The sequence below is a fragment of the Myotis brandtii genome, unplaced genomic scaffold (genome assembly GCF_000412655.1).
Source record: "Myotis brandtii unplaced genomic scaffold, ASM41265v1 scaffold141, whole genome shotgun sequence".
Taxonomy (NCBI): domain Eukaryota; kingdom Metazoa; phylum Chordata; class Mammalia; order Chiroptera; family Vespertilionidae; genus Myotis; species Myotis brandtii.
The window spans coordinates 611,302-631,632 of NW_005355037.1; the positions used below are offsets into that span (position 1 = coordinate 611,302).

Below are 20,331 nucleotides of genomic sequence, written 5' to 3' on the forward strand. Positions count from 1 at the left end.
GAGAGGGCACAGGCCGGGCTGAGGGACCCCCCAGAGTGCACAAATTTTTGTGCTCCGGGCCTCTAGTCTCTAATTATAAAATATAGCCTTGTGCACCTTACAGAATAACAACCATGGTATTAGGAAGGAAATAGACTACAACACGTTATGCTAAAATCAGAGATGTTCAGGTTAAACTTAACTCTGGAATTCTAATCATTTAAAAATTGTCTCTAATTTTCAAGAAAAATAAAGCTTTCATGAAAAATGATAACAAAACCTATATATCAATGATGTTAGAAGAATTGGCCAAAAAATGTAAGAGATAATGTGGGCCTAGGCAGTTATATTACATCTAGAGGCCTGGTGCACGAATTCATGCATGGGTGGGGTCCCTAGGCATGGCCTGTGGGGATTGGGCTGAAACCGGCAGTCCAATACCGCCTGCTGCTCCTGCTTGCCGCTCCCACTCATTCTGGCCCTGCTGCACCTACTGCAGACTTGTGCCCAGTTAGTCCCAATTGGGAGAGTCTTCTTGCACTGCAGTGGTGCTTGCCAGCCATGAGCCCTGCATCTGGCTCCCATCCCGAGGAGGCTGAGGAGGAGGCTGGGACATGATCGGCCCTCCGGGTGGGTGGTGGGATGCCCTTGCTGGCCCAGGATCCGGATCCATCTTGCTGATGTTTGCGCTGGTTGTTGAGAGCCATCTAGCAGTCGCTTTTATATGGTTTCTTCCTTGGGGAGCGTCTAGGGAGGGGAAGCGGCCATGGTGCCCGCGGCCGACTTCCAGAAGGCCAGTGGCGCTGTCAGGATTGTGCCGGCGGCACTGGTCCATCGGTGCCTGGACCATTCTCCGGAGATTGGACCTACAGGATTACTGAGGGAGTGAGTGGCTACTGCCAGGCTGGTGGGCCACTGGGACAGGTCTGTCAGCTAAGCAGCACTCACACAGTGGGAGCGCACTGACCACCAAGGGGCAGCTCCTGCATTGAGCATCTGCCCCCTGGTGGTCAGTGAACATCATACTGACTGGTTGACCAGTTATTCGGTCGTTCGGTCACTTAGGCTTTTATATATGTACTAAAGGCCCAGTGCACAAAAATTTGTGCACTTGGGGGGGGTCCCTCAGCTTGGCCTGTGCCCTCTCACAGTCTGGGACGCTTGGGGGATGTCCACCTGCTGGCGTAGGCCTGCTCCCCAGGGGATTGGGCCTAAGCTGGCAATCAGACATCCCTCTGGCACCCTGGGAGCCCTCAGGGGATGTCCACTTGACAGCGAGGAGCAGGCCTAAGCTGCAGTCAGACATCCTTAGCGCTGCTGAGGAGGTGGGAGAGGCTCCCGCCACCACCGGCAGCCATCAGCCTGGCTTGTGGCTGAGCAGAGCTCCCCCTGTGGGAGCTCACTGACCACCAGGGGGCAGCTCCTGCATTGAACATCTACCCCCTGGTGGTCAGTGTGTGTCATAGTGACCAGTCATTCCCAGTCATTCTGCTGTTAGGGTCAATTTGTACATTACCCTTTTATTATATAGGATAGAGGCCTGGTACACAGGTGGGGCCGGCTGGTTTGCCCTGAAGGGTGTCCCGAATCAGGGTGGGGGGGAACTGGCCAGCCTGGGTGAGGGGCTGATGGTTGTTTGCAGGCTGGTCAAGCCCCCCAGTGGGGACCCTCACCCCATGGGGTGTGGCCAGCCTGGGTGAGGGGCTGAGGGCCGTTTTCAGGCTGGCCATGCCCCCCAGCGACCCAAGCTCCCTGCCTCTCCTTTTTTTCTTTTTTTGTTTTATTTCCAGCACCTTCTTAAGCAGAGTCCAGGGCGGGCTGGAAGCAGGATCTGGGATTTATTTATCTTCTATAATTGAAACTTTGTAGCCTTGAGCGGAGCCCAGGGCCAGCCAGGGCAGGCTGGAAGCTAGGCTTACTCCATCACAAGGGTCAACCCAAGCCTCCTACTCGCTCCAGCTCTGTGGCCACTGCCATCTTAGTTGGGTTAATTTGCATACTCGCTCCTGATTGGCTGGTGGGTCAGAGTGATGGGTAATTTGCATCTTTCTCTTTTATTAGTGTAGATAGACTAGAGGCCTAATGTAAGAAATTCCTGCAAGAGCCTCGGCTCCCGCCACCACGGCAGCCGCCTCCGCCTCTTTCTTGGGCGAGGCAGCTTCATCCAGAAGGTCATCCCTAAGGACGTCTGCTCTAATTAGCATATTATGCTTTTATTATTATAGATTATCTGTTCACTGATTAATATTGTCACTAATTCTTTTTAATCTTTACCTGAGGATATGTTTATTGGTTTTACTTAGAGAGAAAGACAGATAAAGAAATAGAGAGACCGTTGCCTCCCATATGCACCTCAACTGAGAATTGAATCCACAACCTAAGCATGTGTCCTGATCAGGAATCAAATCCTCAGCTTCCTGGTGTAGAGGATGATGTTTCAACCAACTGACCCACCCGGCCAGGGCTGCCACTGGTTTTATATAAGTGGCATGAAAGTTTTTTAGGAAAATATTCCTGTGAGACTGAAATTTGAGAATCCATATAAAATATACAGAAGAAACCAGTTTTCTATTTTAAACTGTGAAGATAAAATAAAGAGCCACTTCAACCAAATAATCTAATACAATCCTAGAGAAAAAAAATATATATAAGAATTTGCTTTTTCAGATTAATGGACAGATAAAAATTTTTACCCCCAGCATATTTTATTTTAACTAAACAAATGTTTAGGCTACAAACAAAATAATTAAAAATAAATAAATTCAAAAGTAATAGTGAACATAGGTTTGTTTCTAGGTGTGCAGTTGGTGCTATGTGGAATCTATTCTGATGTTAACTGACACCACATCAAGGGACAAAATGATACTTTATCATCAAATACTATATTTTGGACATGGTTATTGACATAGATATTACTAAGTAAATACACCATTTTAGCTATAGTGAATAATTCTAGAGTTGGTGGTTCAACAGGGCTTGAATTTTTACCTTTGGAATATTTTAATGTTACATTTATCATCTTTATATATAAAAAAGCTACCAAATGATTTATATTAGTCAGAATATTTTGAACTTCTTTTGAATGTAAAAAATCATTTGCTTGGGAACTTCACAAGTGTGACAACATCTTGAAATGTGTGATTTATATAACTAGAGTGGAGTTAGTCTTTTACTTTAAAATATTTTTTCTTTAATTTTTTTAAATGAACAGTTCTCAGATTGGTAACAGTAGTTCATGGATTGACCTTAATTAAGTTCAAATGCAGCCTTATAAGACTCTATGATAAATATATTAGAAAGTGCTATAACAAGTTTATTCATGTATAGGAATACAATGTATCTCAACATTAGTTTTGCCATCTGGGTTCCTCTTGGTCAAGGGCTGAATCAATATTTCATTTAGTGAAAACTTCCTGGTGAATATTCTGTCACTTAAGAAGCTCTATTAATCATTAATGAGTGAAACACATTCCCAAAGGAGATTCCAAACTGAGTCTGTGGTTTAAGTTCTAAAAAGAGATTTTTTTTTAGCACATCAGTTTTGTCTGTGCTATCACTGGCTAGACATGAAAGTAAAAAGCCAATTGGAAAAATCTACAACTAATCCCTTTGTTGGTATGTAAAGTTCATTGGAACATACTGGTTAAAGTTTGAGTTGATACTTTCATTAGCAAATCCATATTTTATAGATTATGAGATATTAAAACCTTTAGATGAGTCTTTTTAAAATTATGAAAAATTATGCCAACTAATATAAGTGAAATTTGATATGTACTATTTTCAAGTTGGTATTACTCTAGTCCAGAAAAGTTCATTTAAATATAAAAATTGTAATAGCTAAATTATGTATATCTTTACTAATAAAAGCCTAAGTGGTCGTCACGCCGTGTTGCCCTCACGCTGTCACAAGATGGCTGTGTACACAGCAGGCGCACGCAGGTGGGCGGGGCTGGGCTTGACGCTGCATGTGTGCTGCATGTGTGGCAGGGAGCCTGCCTGGTGTCCCGCCTCCTCCCAGCTCCTCGCGGTGAGGCCTGCCTGGGGGTCCCGCCTCCTCCCAGCTTTGTGCCCGGAGCCAGGAGGAGGTGGGTACCCCGGCTCTGCGCAACAAGGCCTGCCTTGGGGATCCAGCCTCCTCACGGCTCTACTCAGTGAGGCCTGCATGGGGGTTCCCCAGCTCTGCATGGCAAGGCCTGCCTGGGGGTCCTGGGGATCCCAACTCTGCATGGGAGGCCTGCCTGGGGGTCCCGGTTCTGCATGGTGAGGCCTGCCTCAGGGTCCTGGGGGTCTCGCATCCTGGCTCCACATGGCGTGGAGGCGGGACCCCCAGCTCCGACCTACCTCTTTGGGGCAATCCATCAAGGAGCCCCAGATGGGTGGGCAGGGCCTACCTCTTTGGGGCGATAAATCACATGGCTCCCACACTGTGACAGGGCACAGGCCAGGTTGGGAGACCTTTCCCCGCCCCCGAGTACATGAATTTCGTGCACCGGGCCTCTAATATTTATAATATAAATACTACCTATTTTCTTTCAGTATTATTTCTAATTAAATATCTTCTTCAAGACTATAAAGTATATATAGTTAAGTAAGTGTAACATGTGAATATCTAGCTATATATCTTTTGAGGGGGGTGTTGCAGGGCTAGGTGAAAAGGGTGAAGGTATTAAAAAAAAACAAACACCTCATAGACACAGACAATAGCATAGTGTTTACCAGAGGAGAAGGGAGAGGGTAGGGGGAGATGGAAGAGAGTAAGGGGAGGATAAATGGTGATGGAAGGAGACTTGACTTTGGATGGTGAAAACACAATAAAATATACAGATGATATATTATAGAACTGTACACCTGAAACCTATACAATTTTATTAACCAATGACACCTCTCAATAAATTCAATAAAACATCTAGATTTTAATAGACTAATATAAGTATATTTACCACAAGCATATTCTATTAAAAAATAAGTTTTTATGCTTCATATAAACAAAAATAAATTTGAAGATTATTCAGGACACTAGAGGCCCAGTGCACAAAAATTCAGGCACTTGGGAAAGTCCCTCAGCCCAGCCTGTGCCCTCTTGCAGTCCGGGATCCCATGGGGAATGTCCTCTTGCCAGCTTAGGCCCAATCCTCTTGCCGGCTTAGGGGAATCAGGCCTAAGCTAGCAGTCAGACATCCCTCTGTCAGCCTGGGAGCCTTTGGGGGATGTCCAACTAACGGCTTAGGCCTGCGCAGAGTGGGCCATTAGTCAAACATCCTTAGTGCTGCCGCGGAGGCAGGAGAGGCTCCCGCCACTGACGCTGTGCTGGCCAGCCATGAGACAGCTGAGCGGCACTTCCCCTGTGGAAGCACACTGACCACCAGGGGACAGCTCCTCCATTGAGCATCTGCCCCCTGGTGGTCAGTACGCATCATAGCGACTAGTTGTACCACTGTTAGGGTCAATTTGCATACTACCCTTTTATTATATAGGACTAGAGGCCCGATGCACAAAATTCCTGCAAGGGGCTTGGCCCTCACAGCTGTGATGGCTTGCCTCGGCCTTCGCAGCCCTGGCTTTGTCCAGAAGGTTGTCCGGAATGTCGTCCAGAAGATATTTCGGCCATCCAATCTAATTAGCATATTTGCTTTTATTACTATAGATAGTTTTGTTTCTAGTTGCAACTGGCAGCATGACAGCTCCTTGAATGGAAACTGATACTGGATCAGCAGAAGAATCCATGTCTTATCTGTCCAACACCTAATAGAAAAACCATTGCCCCTGAAGACATGGTTCTGATACTACTTATTTTATTTTCCATCGTAGACTTAGTCTACATAGTTACTTTGGAAAATAAAGATAGCTATTTAAAAACAGCCCACCAGGTATTTTCATTATAAATAATATTTCCTGCCAAGCAGGGTCTTTTGGACATAATTATACTCTTCTTTTTGTATGAAAGATTTCACTCTAAGATCTGAATCCTAGAAATAAGGACCCAAGACTTGAGGTTAGTGCTTTTAAATCACCAAGCAAGAGAAGCACAGACTTTTAACACAGACACCTGACCTCTTTTCTCAGTTATTTCCTTCATCAGGGTGTTTTATGTGTTTGTGTGGTTTTTTTAAACTTGATTTTAAATCTTACCAAACTTGAGAGGTTTAACTCAAAGTTTTCCTCTCCAGGGAAGGCAGTGTTTCCTAGTTGCACTAAATAAAGGTGGTATTCCCAAATTTCTAAACCATATCTATACCTTCAATAATTATCAGTGTTAGGTACAAAAATGTAAGAGTTAAGAGCACAGATTCTGGAACCTCACTGCATGGTTTGTATCTGGGCTCTTCCACTTGCTAGTTGTATGACCTTCAATGTTATTTAGCCTTTTTGTGACTAATTTACCTTAACTATAAAATGGGGATACCAGTTAATTATTTAACTATGCATATTGTAGGGATTAAATGAGAACAGTGCTGGCACAAAGTAAATGCTATTTGAGTGTTTGCTATTAGTTTTCATGGTTATCATTCTTTGCTATCCCTCACAAGATCACAAAAATTACTTGAATTCTTGGGTTACATTGACTTTCCTTTATAATGTCCAACATGTTATGACACTATTTACATATGGTAGGCACCCCCTAAATACTTGGAGATTGAGGACCTATATATAGTCTGGTTTCCCTAGAAATAGACAATGGTAGATTTTTGTGTGCTTCTAGGAATTGTTCTTGAAAAAATATGTATATTATCCCATTCAATTCTCACAACTACTCCATAAAACAGGCACTATTTTTATCATCACTTTATCAAGGAGGATTTAGAGACCTGGGAAAGTTATTTGCCCAGAATCACACAGTATGGGGCAGGATTAGAATGTACTTGTTTAAAAACACAGTAATTTCCAAACTTTAGTGTGTATGGAATCATATAAAGGGCTTAGTAAAGCACAGATAAGTCATCATCCCCTAGTTTCTGATTGAGTGAGTCTGGGTAGTAACCAAGATTTTGCATTACTAATAGGTTTCCAGACGATGATAAAGTTGGTGGTCTGGGGATATGCCTTTATAAAGGAAATTCAATGTAACCCAAGAATTCAAGTAATTTTTGTGATCTTGTGAGGGATAGCAATGAGAATCATTGCACTGGATTATACTCTTTCCTCTATGCTACACAACTTAAACTGTATTTGGAAGTATGTTTCTAAAGTAGAAATTGACAAGTTCTGTTCTAAAAAATGTGGATACATAAAAATTTTCCTAAAAAACAACAACAGTGTAACACTAAAAATTTATGTGAAAACTGAGCTTTGGGGAAAAAAAAGACTTTCTGGCAAAGATAATACCTCTACTGTGATACAAAAGTTATCACAAGTAGCAAATTACACAGGTCTTTGACTTGGTGAAAAAATGCAATTTTCTTAACTAAATACCAATTACCAAATACAGGAAACCAATTCAGGGGTGGGTAAAAGTAGGTTTACAGTTGTGAGTACACAAAACAGAGTTTATACTTGTATAGCTATTTATTAATTATTGTTTTATCTACTTTTATTCCAACTGTAAACCTACATTTGTCCAACCTTGTACATCTAGAAAAAGAGTGTTAGAGAGGTTAGCAGAGGACTCAGACAATGGAGGCAGCAGAGACTACTACCTAAACTCTCTTGTCTTGTTCTGCAGGTAAATTAAACCAGATATAGAAATTTTAACCATAACAAGATCACTGGTTCCTCTGTAAGATATTCTATATGCCTTCTGAAGATATCACAACCCAGGTCTCCATGACTGTGGCCATGTATCATAGGGAAATCAAGTCAGAGCAAAGAGTCAACTGCTTCTGCCCTAAAGTCAGATGTCATAACAACCCCTTTTTAAATCTTAAATTCCTTCTTCCCTACATTTTGCTCAAGACTGTTGTATTTTCACTACATGATCAAATTGATAAGACTTGCTGACTTGATCCAAACTCTGAGTATCCTGAAACAGATATTTCAACCTAAACTTTAATAAATGATTGCTTTTCCCTATACTTACATATTACCAACTCACCTTGCTGTACTGGGTTGCATACCCAGTCTATTTTAGCTTTGTTCTGCCTTGATGTAGCCATGACCTGACATGACACAAATGTCAAATGTATAATAAATCATGTTGAATCTTTTAACAAATGCATGCTTCTGAACATTAAAAGAAACATGAGTTTAGGCCAGAATCATCACCAGAAATTCCAAAGTGGACATATGCAAGTCTCAGTATTCTGGGATGCAATTAACCTGGACCTGGGTAAATGAGTAATGATCAGAGGGTGTGTGAGAACAAGGGAAAGAACCAGTGGAAAGCAAAAGGCAGAAACATGATAGGAATCCACATAGGGCACAGGACTGAAAATAATTCTGATCAGCTAAAGTTGAAAGAATACTTATAAGAGGTATTAGGGAGAATACTCAGAAACTCAGCACCATAGTAGTGGGACTACATTAGCACTAGTCTAAAGATTTCCCACAGAACTTAAAAGCAAGCTTTGAACATGTCTCACTAATTCCAAGTAATTTAGCTGCTGCATGTCAGAAACAAAATAGAAGCCATTTAATTTTTTAAAAATATGATATCAACAATATCAAATTTAAAATGTCTGTAATACAACCAAAATTGACCAGTTATGCAAGAAGCAGGAAAATATGACCCAATCAGAAAAAAGAAACCATTGACAACCAAACTCAAAATGAAAAAAGTTGATGGAACTAGCAGACGAGAATGTGAAAACAGCATTATAAATATTCTGTTCAAGATGATTCAGGAAAACATGAGCATGATTAGGAGAAAAATTGCAAATGGTGTTAAGGCATAAATGAAACTTCTAAAGATGAATAACAATATCTAAAATTTGAATTGAAAAATAGTCTGGATGAAATGAATTACAGAGTAGATACATAAGAAGAAAATATCAGAAAACTTGAAGACACAGCAATAACTATTAAGAGTGAAATGAAGCCAGAAAAAAAAGTATTATAAATGTAATAACAGAGCAATAGCAACTTCTTGGATATATCAACTGGTATAATATTGGTGAACTGGAGTCCTAGTAAGGCAAGATAGGAAGGAGGCAGAAAAATATTTGAAAAAATAATGGCCAAAAATGCTCAGATTTTTTTAAAAGTATATATTTTTATTGATTTCAGAGAGGGAAAAGAGAGATAGAAAAATCAATGATGTAAGAGAATCACTGATCAGCTGCCTCCTGCACACCCCCCAACGGTGGTCGAGCCCATAACCCAGGCACGTGCCCCCAATCCCCGACCAGAATCGAACCTAGGACCCTTCAGTCCACAGGCTGGCATTCTATACACTGAGCCAAACCAACCAGGGCAAAAATTCTCAGATTTTATGGAAACTATCAATCCCTTAATTCCAAGAGGTTTAATTAATTCTAAGCAGAATAAATCCATATATAATCATACCAAACACATCATTATCAAACTGCTGAAAAGCACTTATAAAGGGAACATCTTAAAACTATCCAGAGGCAGCCCTGGCCAGTGTGGTTCAGTTGGTTGAGTGACATCTCATGCACTGAGAGGTCACTGGCTCGATTCCCACTCAGAACACATGTTGCAGACTCAATGTTTTTTCTCTCTCCCTCTCCCTTCCTCTTTCTCTAAAATTAATAAAAACACATTTTTTAAAAAAGTATCCAGAGACAGACCTGGGCAGGTGGCTCAATTGGTTGGAGTATTGTCTTGTACACCAAAAGGTTGCAGGTTCAATTCCTGGTCAGGTCACTTACCTAGGTTTCAAGTTGGGCACATATGGTAGGCAATATTTCTCTCTCTCTCTCTCTCTCTCTCTCTCTCTCTCTCTCTTTCTCTCTTTCCCCCTCACTCTCTCCACCCCTCCCCCTTCCTGTCTAAACATATCCTTAAGTGAGGATTTTTTAGAAAAGTATCCAGAGACAGAGGAATGAAGATAAGAATGTCAGCTAACTTTAGGTAAAAAAACATGGAAGCCATAAAGACAGTGGAGAGACATTTTTAAAGTCCCAGGAGAGGGAACTGACAACAACAGCGAATGAGGTAATTTTCTGGGGTGATTAAAAAACACACATTTATTATATGTAAATTATCTTTTAAAAAGTTGATTATATAAAAGATGCTAGTCAATTTAGGGGAAACAGTACTAGCATAATATGAGAGTTTCTATTAGAACAACTTTTTGGAAGAGGAAAATTAATTTTTAAAATTACAGAATACTTTCCTTCATTTACACCTATGTACTGCAATGTTTCAAAGAGAGGCATGAAATCACATGTGCTTATGATACATATAATATATACAAACTTTCTATTTTAAGAAATTAAAACCAAATCAAATTATTGACAGAAGGGAAACAATTTTAAGAGATTTAGGTGACTCATAAAAAGTAATTCCCAACAAATAAATGTCTTTTCATAAATAAAAATAAAAACAAGTTAACATCATACTAACACTATCACATAATAGTAATATGGATCAGAATTATCAGTTCAAATCTGCATTAGTTCATAAAATGCCAAAAATTATTATAGGTTGAAAAATATGTTCAAACTATTCTTACAAAACTATTTTGTCTTGAATAACTTTTAAATTATCTTTATTAACTTTTCCCAAGCAAATTGTATGCTCAAAACAATTTTCACCAACTTCTGTTTTCTACAACTATCAGAAAGTATGTACATAGGGAACAACAGTGTTTTGTTTTGTTTTTTACCTCCAGTTTATTTCTTGAAGAAGTGGGTTTCCAGTGATATTCAATTCACGGAGAGAATAGCATGCATCAAACCACTTTAGGGTACTTGTAAGATCTATAAAAATAAACAGTAAGAATCATTATGAAATATTTCAGATAAAGAAATCATAGGTAAATGAACATTTTATTTAATTAACTGTTAAATAAGCAACAAAAATTATTTGTTCCACAGAAAACAATATACAGACTCTACTGCCAGAATATATATTTCTACCATTTAGCAGCTGTGTGAACTTATGTAAATCATACAACTGATTTATAAATCAGTTTCATACCTATCTCACAGAGTGAGGATTAAATAAAATAATGTGTGTAAATGGCTTAAAACAGTTCATTCCAGGTTATAAACACAAAATTGGAAAAAGTGAAATCTAAAGTAATAGGATAAGTGGTAAAATTGAACATATCCTTAAACAGAAATACATGGACCTATTAAACTTTCAAAAATAAAAATAGTCAGTCAATCTCAGAATTTCTCTCCCACAGAAAACCATCATAAAACTGGACAATTATATATGAAGCACCTGTTTTTAAGCCTGACTCTGAGAGAAGGGAAACACACATGGTGACCCTACAAGCACAGTAGTTTTCTGCCTGAAAGCATTTTACCACTTCAGAGCAAGAAAGTGGAAAACAAGCAAAGAAGCTATCTTGCTGAGTGAGGAGGCAAAGATTAGAACTGAAGCTGGAACTTATGGTAAAAAGTACTGATAAGAAGCCATATATATATATGTGTGTGTGTGTGCATATATATATATGTTGGGGGTGGGAGGTGGGAGAAGAGTCTATGTGAAGATTTACAGCAGGTCCCTAGAGGAGGGCTAGGTGTTACATAGGCAGGCAAGACTGAGAAAACTAGCAGAGACCACCTTCTGTAGGGCTAAGAGCTGAATGATGACACTAAAGTTCATGCAGACATGAAAGACATTGGAGTTTCAGCCCAGCCAGAATGAGGCCCAACTGAGTAGAGATTCAACTAAAATCCAAAAGACTATGTGTTGGAAATGAAATGGCCTGGTGTAGGGCCATGCACTAAGAGTTGAAAACTAAAATGCTTTGTCCTAGGAGAGAATAAAATGAAGGCTGACAGAAACAAATTATTCATTAATACTTTAACTGTCTGCCAGAGTTAAACTTAACACCTTTTTTAAAAAAAATATTTTTTTATTGAGAGGAAGGAAGCAGGAAAGAGAGACAGAAACATCAGTGATGAGAGAGAATCATTGATTGGCTGCTTCCTGCCTGTCCCCTACTGGGGATCTAGCCCACAGCCCAGGCATGTGCCCTTGACCTGAATCAAACCTAGAACCCTTCAGTCTGCAGGCCAATGCTCTCCCGTGGTCGGCAAACTGCGGCTCACGAGCCACATGCGGCTCTTTGGCCCCTTGAGTGTGGCTCTTCCTAAGCCTTAGGAGTACCCTAATTAAGTTAATAACAATGTACCTACCTATATAGTTTAAGTTTAAAAAATTTGGCTCTCAAAAGAAATTTCAATCGTTGTACTGTTGATATTTGGCTCTGTTGACTAATGAGTTTGCCGACCACTGCCTGAGCCAAACTGCCTAGGGCAAACTTAACACCCTTTAAAAGGAAGACAACAATGCCTAGACCCAGTAAATAAACTGTGTGCACAATGTTCAACATACAGTTACAAATCACTAGACATAAAAAGAAATAGAAAAATATGACCTATCATTAAGAGAAAAGCAGTTAATAGAAACACATCCAAAGTAGCCTAATGTAAATCATTTTTGACAAAGACACCAAAGTAATTCAATGTTGAAAAAGCTTATTCAACAAATGTTGCTCAAACAATTAAATATATATATTAAAACTTGAATTCATCCCCCTACTTCATACCATTCATAAAAATTAATCTGAGATAGGTCAAAGACCCAAAGGTAAAAACTAAAAGTATCAAACTTCTATTAGAAAGCATGAAAAATCATCTCATTCTGGAAGTGGAAAAATACTACAAAGGACACAAAGAAAAATAGTTAATAAATATGATAAATTAATTTTATCACAACTTAAAACTTCTGTTCATCTACATATAAAATTAATAAATAAAAAAGTTCTGGGAGAAAATATTTACAAAATATAACTTCATCCAGAATGTATTTTAATTTATACAAATCAATAAGAAAAAAAGCAATAAACAAATTTTAAAAATGGTAACAGACTTCAGTAGACATCAAAAATGCACGCAAAGAGGCACAATATCATTCTTCATCATGAGAAAGCGAACTAAAACAATAATGAAATATAAAACACCCTGTAGCATCGAGCAATTGGAACTCTCTCACGTTGCATTTACCCAAGAAAACTGAAAACATATAGCCACAAAAAGATTTACATAAGATTTTCCGAAGGAACTTTATAATCATAGTATCTCTGAACTACAAACAAAATATCAATCAACAGGAGAATAGACAAACAAATTGTGATGTATTCTATATTCATATAATTGACTACATTTCAGCAAAACAAACAAACAATACAAACTACATATATAAATGACATAGTGGAATATTTCATGAATGTTAAGCAAAGAAAATTGGAAGCAAAAGGTAATGTACTATTTTATCCTATTGATATAAAAATGTATAACAGTCAAAATTAACCTAGGATGACAAATTAGTTTGTCTTTATGAGGGGACTGACAGGGAGGAGGGATGGGCAAACTTTGGGGGATGAGTCAGCCAAATGAATTAATCATTTTTTAATTTAGTACATTTTTAACTGGAGTCTACTATATACCTGTTAGGAGTCCACAAGTTAGACAATGTTTTGTTTTGTTTTACTCACCTTTACTAGGCTACTTATTTCATAGTTAAAAGGTATATGAATTTAAAATAACAATATAATTGAGACATATGCCCAGTTCTACCAGAAAGATATGGAAGTGGCATGATTTTAAAGGTGGAAAGAATATATCAACTCAATTATTTCACCATGCCTTTTTTAAGGAACTTATAAAACAGCAGATGTAAAAATACTCTGACCTTTCTTCTTTTTCTTTAAAGCAGGAGATAAATTCCTATGTTAAAGATACCCTCCCTATACCAGGAGGAAAGAGACATTCTTCTCACAAGGACAGGAAGAGAGGCTGAGAGAAATATACACAAACAAACTTGTCAAACTAACCCTTATTTACTAGTCAATTTTTTATTTAATTAAATTCCTTAAACCAAGCACCTTTACCTGGTCACATTTTCATAATTTACTACTCTTATCCAATTCTCTAGGTAAGTGTTCAATTCTAACTGCTTCTTGGGATCTTTATTTTTCTTGGGAGAACTCCCACGTATATGTGTGTGGGGGGGAAACCCTACAATTAAAACTTTTTCCCCCTGTTTTTCTTGTGTCAGTTTAATTCTTAGTCTCAGCCTAAGAACTTAAGAAGATAAAAGGTAAAATTTTCCTCCTCTATATGTTAGTGTGTGTATATATCATTAACACATCTATCTAAAAGGGCTCCTCAACGATATTTGGAACAGAAATTAAAAAAAAAATTTTCAATTATATATTATTATAAACTTACCAGAAAGGCAGTTGTTGCTGACATCCAGTTTTTCCAGAGAAACAAAATGAAAAAGCGGTGTGATTTTTGTCAAGCTGAAAACAAAAAAATAGAATTCATAAAATTTTTAAATTGGAAAGGCCTTAACATTATTGAACTAACTATATAATTATAAATCATATAGTACAATTAAATGATATGCAATTATATGTAATTGAATATTCAATAGTATTTGTACACTAAAATACAATTATAATAACACTAAATAACAGTACTTATTAAAATGCAATAATTATAAAATCTAAGTATTTATTTTATAATGGAAAACTTATATTCATTTCTATAGAGAAATTATCATGGACTTGCCAATTTAAATAACAAATATCATTTCTTTAGTGTATATGTGCTATTTAAATAAAAACAAGTGAATGTTTTATTGTTAATTGTTTTTGTCTTCATATAAGGCCACATTTATAATATTTATGTATTTTTTCTGGATTAAACCATTAGAAGGAAAAACTCATAAAAATCGTATCTTCACTTTTTTACAAGATAACTGATTAGAATCACTAATAATAATAGAAAATGTTTTATAACAGTAGTGTAGACAAGTCTGGCAGAAATATATGAATATTTAAAATCAATGCTCTTGTTAAATAATGCATATTCAAATTCTAATAATAAACTTTCCTCCTACTTTTAAAAGTGTCTATTACTTTCTAAGTTAAAATTGTCATTAAGAGCCTATATTCTAGCAAGGAACATAATATTTAAAATATCACATCATTGGAAACAAAAGTCATAAAAGAAAAATTAACTTTAGTTTGACTTATATTTCTAAGACAAGTCTACACTTACTATGAACATAATATCACCTTATCCTAGATATTTGGAAATAAAAATTAAGTCAAATCATCTGAATCTTTAAATAAAACAAAAATTCTTTCATATAAAATATATTCTCATCACAAATACAATAGTGTTCTGAACCAATTCTCATTATAAATGTTGGAACTCTATAATTGTTCAAAATATGCTTCAGTGGAAGGAATATTTATAGTACAAAAAAAAGTATGCATTAATTTCCAGTATTTTTGTGTTGTTGTTTTTAAGAAATATTGCCCTTTCAGTTGGCCTGGCAGATTTATTCATCTTTATGTCTAACAGCTCTTAGCAACTGAAAAAACATATATACACTATTATTAAGTTCAGAAGGTTACAGAATAATACTGTTACTGGAGTCCTCATGGATCTGACACAAAACTATCGCTTGTACTGACCTTGACTTCTCTCTTGTACTATCCTGTTCTGTATTAGCAGAAAGACAGAGGATACTACTGATGAAAACATAGACTAAATAACAGACTGGAAGAAGATCTCTCTGAATGTAGTCAATCCTAAGTACAATATTACTATTTATACTAAACCTACACAACACTACTTCTTAAAAACAATGTCCAGTGGGGGAAATCCAAGGTAATAAAAGAAAACGTGGAAAAATATGGCCATTTCATTTATATATTTACTTCATTATTTGTACACAGAGTCCTTAATAGTAAAATTTACTGAAATGTCACATGTACACAGAAAAACAAAGAAAATAAAGGAAAAAAAAACTTAAAACTTTGTCACTGTATACTTACTGTTAAAGCCCTAACATTAAGACATATCTATTTAGACATGTTCTACATTATTATTACAAGTAGGAAATTGAAGTTATTCTTCAATATATAATTCTAATAAACGTATTTATTAAAAGAAAATTCTTATTTGTTTTCTACCTTTAATATATGTCCAATAATAACTCTTTGCTCTTCTATTAAAAGGATTTGGAAAGATTAGCCGATAATTAGTTTTTCTCTTTTTTCAGAGTATATAATTTTTTTCCCACCAATTAGTTACATAGCAACATACGTTAGAGGTAAAATACAGGTTGTATGAAGACATCAAGTTTTAGAATTAAAAAAACAAAAAACCCCTTTGCATATACCTATTCAAGTAAAAAAATATTTGGTTTGATTAAATATTTTAATAATATTGAAATTTTATCTTTTCCGATAGCCATGCTTTTAGAATCACGTTTTCATTTTTGGAAATTTAAATCAAGAAAACTGGCCATTCATTCACCTTTGTGACTATTCATTAGGATGGTAGAAACCTAATAGTAGAATCTTAAAACAAAACAAAAACACACAAACTCTAGAACTGTTACTGACATTCTGTGTATATTTTTCCTAAGAAAATTCAAACCAGAAAGACAAAGGACATTAGTGAAAACCTAATACTATTTGACCTTGTCACATTAGCCCTGGGCATAAAAAAGATATAAATTTCAAAGACGACAAAAAGCAAAAGATTTGTACAATGAGCAGCCGATGGGTAATAGTTTCCACTTTCTGCTCCTACTTAGAGTCTCACTGGAAGTAGAAAGGCTTGTGAAGCCAGAGAGTCCTCCAGTTATAACTCCGCTGAGTCAAACTTAAAACAGTCACATGTCCTAATGAAAATTTAAAACAGAAGTCAGAATGAAACAAGTATTTCAAAGAATATGTGCTAAGTATCATTCTTTATATGTATTTCATTTGTTGGAAAAAGAGCATATGGACATAATTTCTTCCCTGTGATGAAAATATTTATCAAAAACTAAAAGAAGAATATATAAAATTTAAAAGACATACCAGCCACAAATACAAATATCTAATTTATAATTTTTTTTTCAGGTTTACAAAGGCATTCACTAACATTTTCCTTTTGGATCATTATTATACCTCATAAAATAGGTTAGGTAGGTATTACTATCTTTTTTTACACATGAAAAAAGTGAAGTTCAGGTAGTGAGAAAAAAGTTGTTCAATGTCAACTGCCAGATAAATGTGGATTCAGAATTCAAACCTAAATCTGCTGAGTCTGAATTTTACCAAACCTGATATGGTTCTGAAAGGTCAATGCATATGTGAAAGCTTAATGTAAGATGGCTACTTTTTACAGTTTATCGTATTAGCTTATTATGAAAAATCCTGAGATTGAAAATTATTTTTACTATGATTTTAGAAAATAATTTTTTTACTGTATATGTCCATTCAGATCAATCACATTTCCATGGTTCACTCATACTTCCCCTTTCATCCTTTCAAAATTGGCAGACATTTGCATGTACAAAGAGCTTTGAGAGACCCACAAAAACTAAATTCAGATATGTGACAGCAGTATTAAAATGTTCAAAAAAGCATATTATATAATTTAATCTCTTTTTAAATATATTAAGTTCAAGAGTAAGCTCTTTTATTCCTAACAGTTTTTTGAGGGAAAGGACATATATTACTCAGTTTTGTATCCCCCCAAATAGCAAGCATTATCTCAATATATAAAATGTATAAAGCTAAGCAAACAAAATTATAAATAAATAATTTTATTTAAGTATACCAATTATAGTTATCATCTCTAAAATAAATTTTAATAGTCTAGTATATATTATTCCTAGTCATATCAGATTGATAGGGCAAAAATCTATTAGCCAGAATCACTTTTAACTTTTAAAAGTAGAATATTTCTTTGATGATTTCAATGGCTCAATATAATTAAAGGCATTATTTCTCAAAAATGTTCATAATTTAAATATTTCTAATATTTTAAAATATTATGCTCATCACTGTGGCTTGAGAAACATTTCTATGGTATATGCTAAATATGTCCACTACCGAGGGATTTTTTTGCATATATCCAAAGCACAGCTAAGTATTTCTATTAAAATTTTATCTCTTATCTGGAAATATTGAATAAAAATCCAATGGGTTTTTGGGTGGCCCAAATTGCTTAAATAGTATTATCTGATAGAGCTGACTCTGGAATAAATATCCTTTTAAAGTCAAATCACCTTTCATATTTTAGATCTGATTAAAACAATGTGAAGGTATTTTTGAATACACAGTTGGTTCTGATTTGTCAAGTAGTGGAATAGTATATGATAGATATAAATTAAACCATTTGGAGTATACATGCTTAAAAGATGAACACTATTCAGGCAGAGATTGAGAGAAAACTATTTTTGTGGGGGGAAAGATATACATATTAACATTGGGTTGTACTTGTTTACTTGTTTTGCAAGAATTATGTAACTCAAAGAAGAAATTTATGTTAAAGGTGGTTCCTTTTCCATACACCATGTGCCTTTCATGAACAAATTAATCATATTAGTCTGAACAGTCTCAATGAAATATTAAACAGAGGGAGACATACACATATTGTGCTCCTGCTTTGGTTTCAACAGTTATTCTCTGCAAAGATCCAGATGTTTAGTGGTTTCAAATGGATCTCCTGTGACAGGTACCCATCTCAATTTAAGGTATTTTTTTAAGTGTTACTTTATATCCTTAGGGAAATCGAATTTAAATCTATCTTAACAGTTACAAAAAGACATGCAAGTTGAGAGCAGATTAAAAATCCTTCTTCCAGGACTTAATAAGTACCATTTGAGAGAATGAGACATCCTTCTGAATTAAATTAACTACCTCCTATATTTTCCAAGGACTATATTCTTTACAAATATAAACAAACCTGCTCTAAGAGTTTTCTACAAGTACGTTTTGAGAAAAAACAAAATGAGTAGGATAAGTGACAATTAAAAGTCTACTAAAATTCAAGGGTATGTCAATACACTTTAATTTTTTAAATTCTATAAAATTCTATTTATAATTTAAGTACCAATTCATTGCAATGCACTTTCTATGAATTACTGGGGAAAAAACTAACAGCTTTTCCACTTAGTATGAAGACCACACAATTAAGTAATCATTTACTTCATTTATTAAGTAAAGTTTATTTTTTACCTGTTTTGAGACAGAGTCAGGTTTTGTAGCAAAGGCAGCCAATACGAAGAACATGCGTCCACAATTGAAATGCTGTTATCATCCAAGTACAATTCTCGTAGTAGAACATGATTCTCCAAGGGTGGAATCTGTATTTAAATTTGTGTCATTAGCTTATATTAAGCAAAATATTTTTGTCACTTAACCAAATTTAAAAGTATAAAATTTATCAAAACTAACAACAGATATATTCTGGTAAACTGTGTATCACAAAACAAAGTATAATGTTATGAAAATTTTAGTATAAATTAAATTTTTAAGAATTAACCTCAATTAGAATTTTGTATAGAAAGTATTTTAAGCTGAATTTTAGTTAGAATTACGTGATAGAAAATTTAATCCCACTACATACTAAAATATAACTTAAAAGATTTGATTTATTATATTTTGGTATTATGAAAAAGTAATGTTAAATTAGATTTCTTTAAAAATTTTCCTAACTATGGTAAACATTTGTTTAAATACTGGAAAGTGTACAATAGTTTAAAATAAACTGAAATCAGATACAGCTGATAAGCAAAAGAAAAATAATAAAAATTGCTTTTGAAATACGTGGTTGATATTTTCATCAAAAGAAAAATGTTGCATTAATCACAGAAATGATTTCAAAGCAATTACCTCACTTAGGTAATTTCCCTGTAACTTCAGTATTTGAAGCAATCCACAGTTTTCAATACCCTCAACTTTAGTAAGATGATTATGTGAGCAATCCAGGTAGATAATGGTAGGAGTATCACAAAGGCCTTTTGTACTAATTAACTGATTGTTGTCCACAATTAGTTGCTGAAGATTTTTTAAAGATTCTAAACCACCTAGAAGAAAAATTTTCCAAGATCAATTGTATCATAATTCTTCAAGATTTTAAAGGAGAGTTTTGGAATAATTGTGCATTTATATTTTCTAAAGCTAATATCAGTAAAGTCTTAGACCAAATTCCTACTGAAAACTGTGTAAGTGTAAAATGTATTATTTAAACTTGTACTGGGGAGATATATTTTTGAATGATATATATCAATTGAAAAGTGAACAAAATTCTAAAAGGTGTACATTGGGCACAGAATGTTTTATTTTCTAATGACAATGGGACAATGGATAGACAGAAGGACTCTTTTTAAAAAAATAATTTTTAACTCAGTTATTTTTAATTTTTTTATTAAGTTATTACATATGTGTCCTTATCCCCACATTACCCCCATCCCGCC

At 35.6% G+C, this 20,331-nt stretch overlaps 1 protein-coding gene across 1 annotated transcript in view; it reads right to left on the minus strand.

The window, feature by feature from the left end:
• The window catches only part of LRRIQ1 (leucine-rich repeats and IQ motif containing 1), a 193,977-nt gene that overhangs the window by 107,949 nt on the left and 65,697 nt on the right, over positions 1-20,331 (minus strand). Inside the window, exons 11-14 of the mRNA XM_014535275.1 lie at positions 19,748-19,941; positions 19,091-19,218; positions 14,286-14,359; positions 10,703-10,796 (exon numbers count right to left, since the gene is read on the minus strand). Coding sequence (XP_014390761.1) covers positions 10,703-10,796; positions 14,286-14,359; positions 19,091-19,218; positions 19,748-19,941 — 490 coding nt within the window. The remainder of the gene's footprint in view (positions 1-10,702; positions 10,797-14,285; positions 14,360-19,090; positions 19,219-19,747; positions 19,942-20,331) is intronic.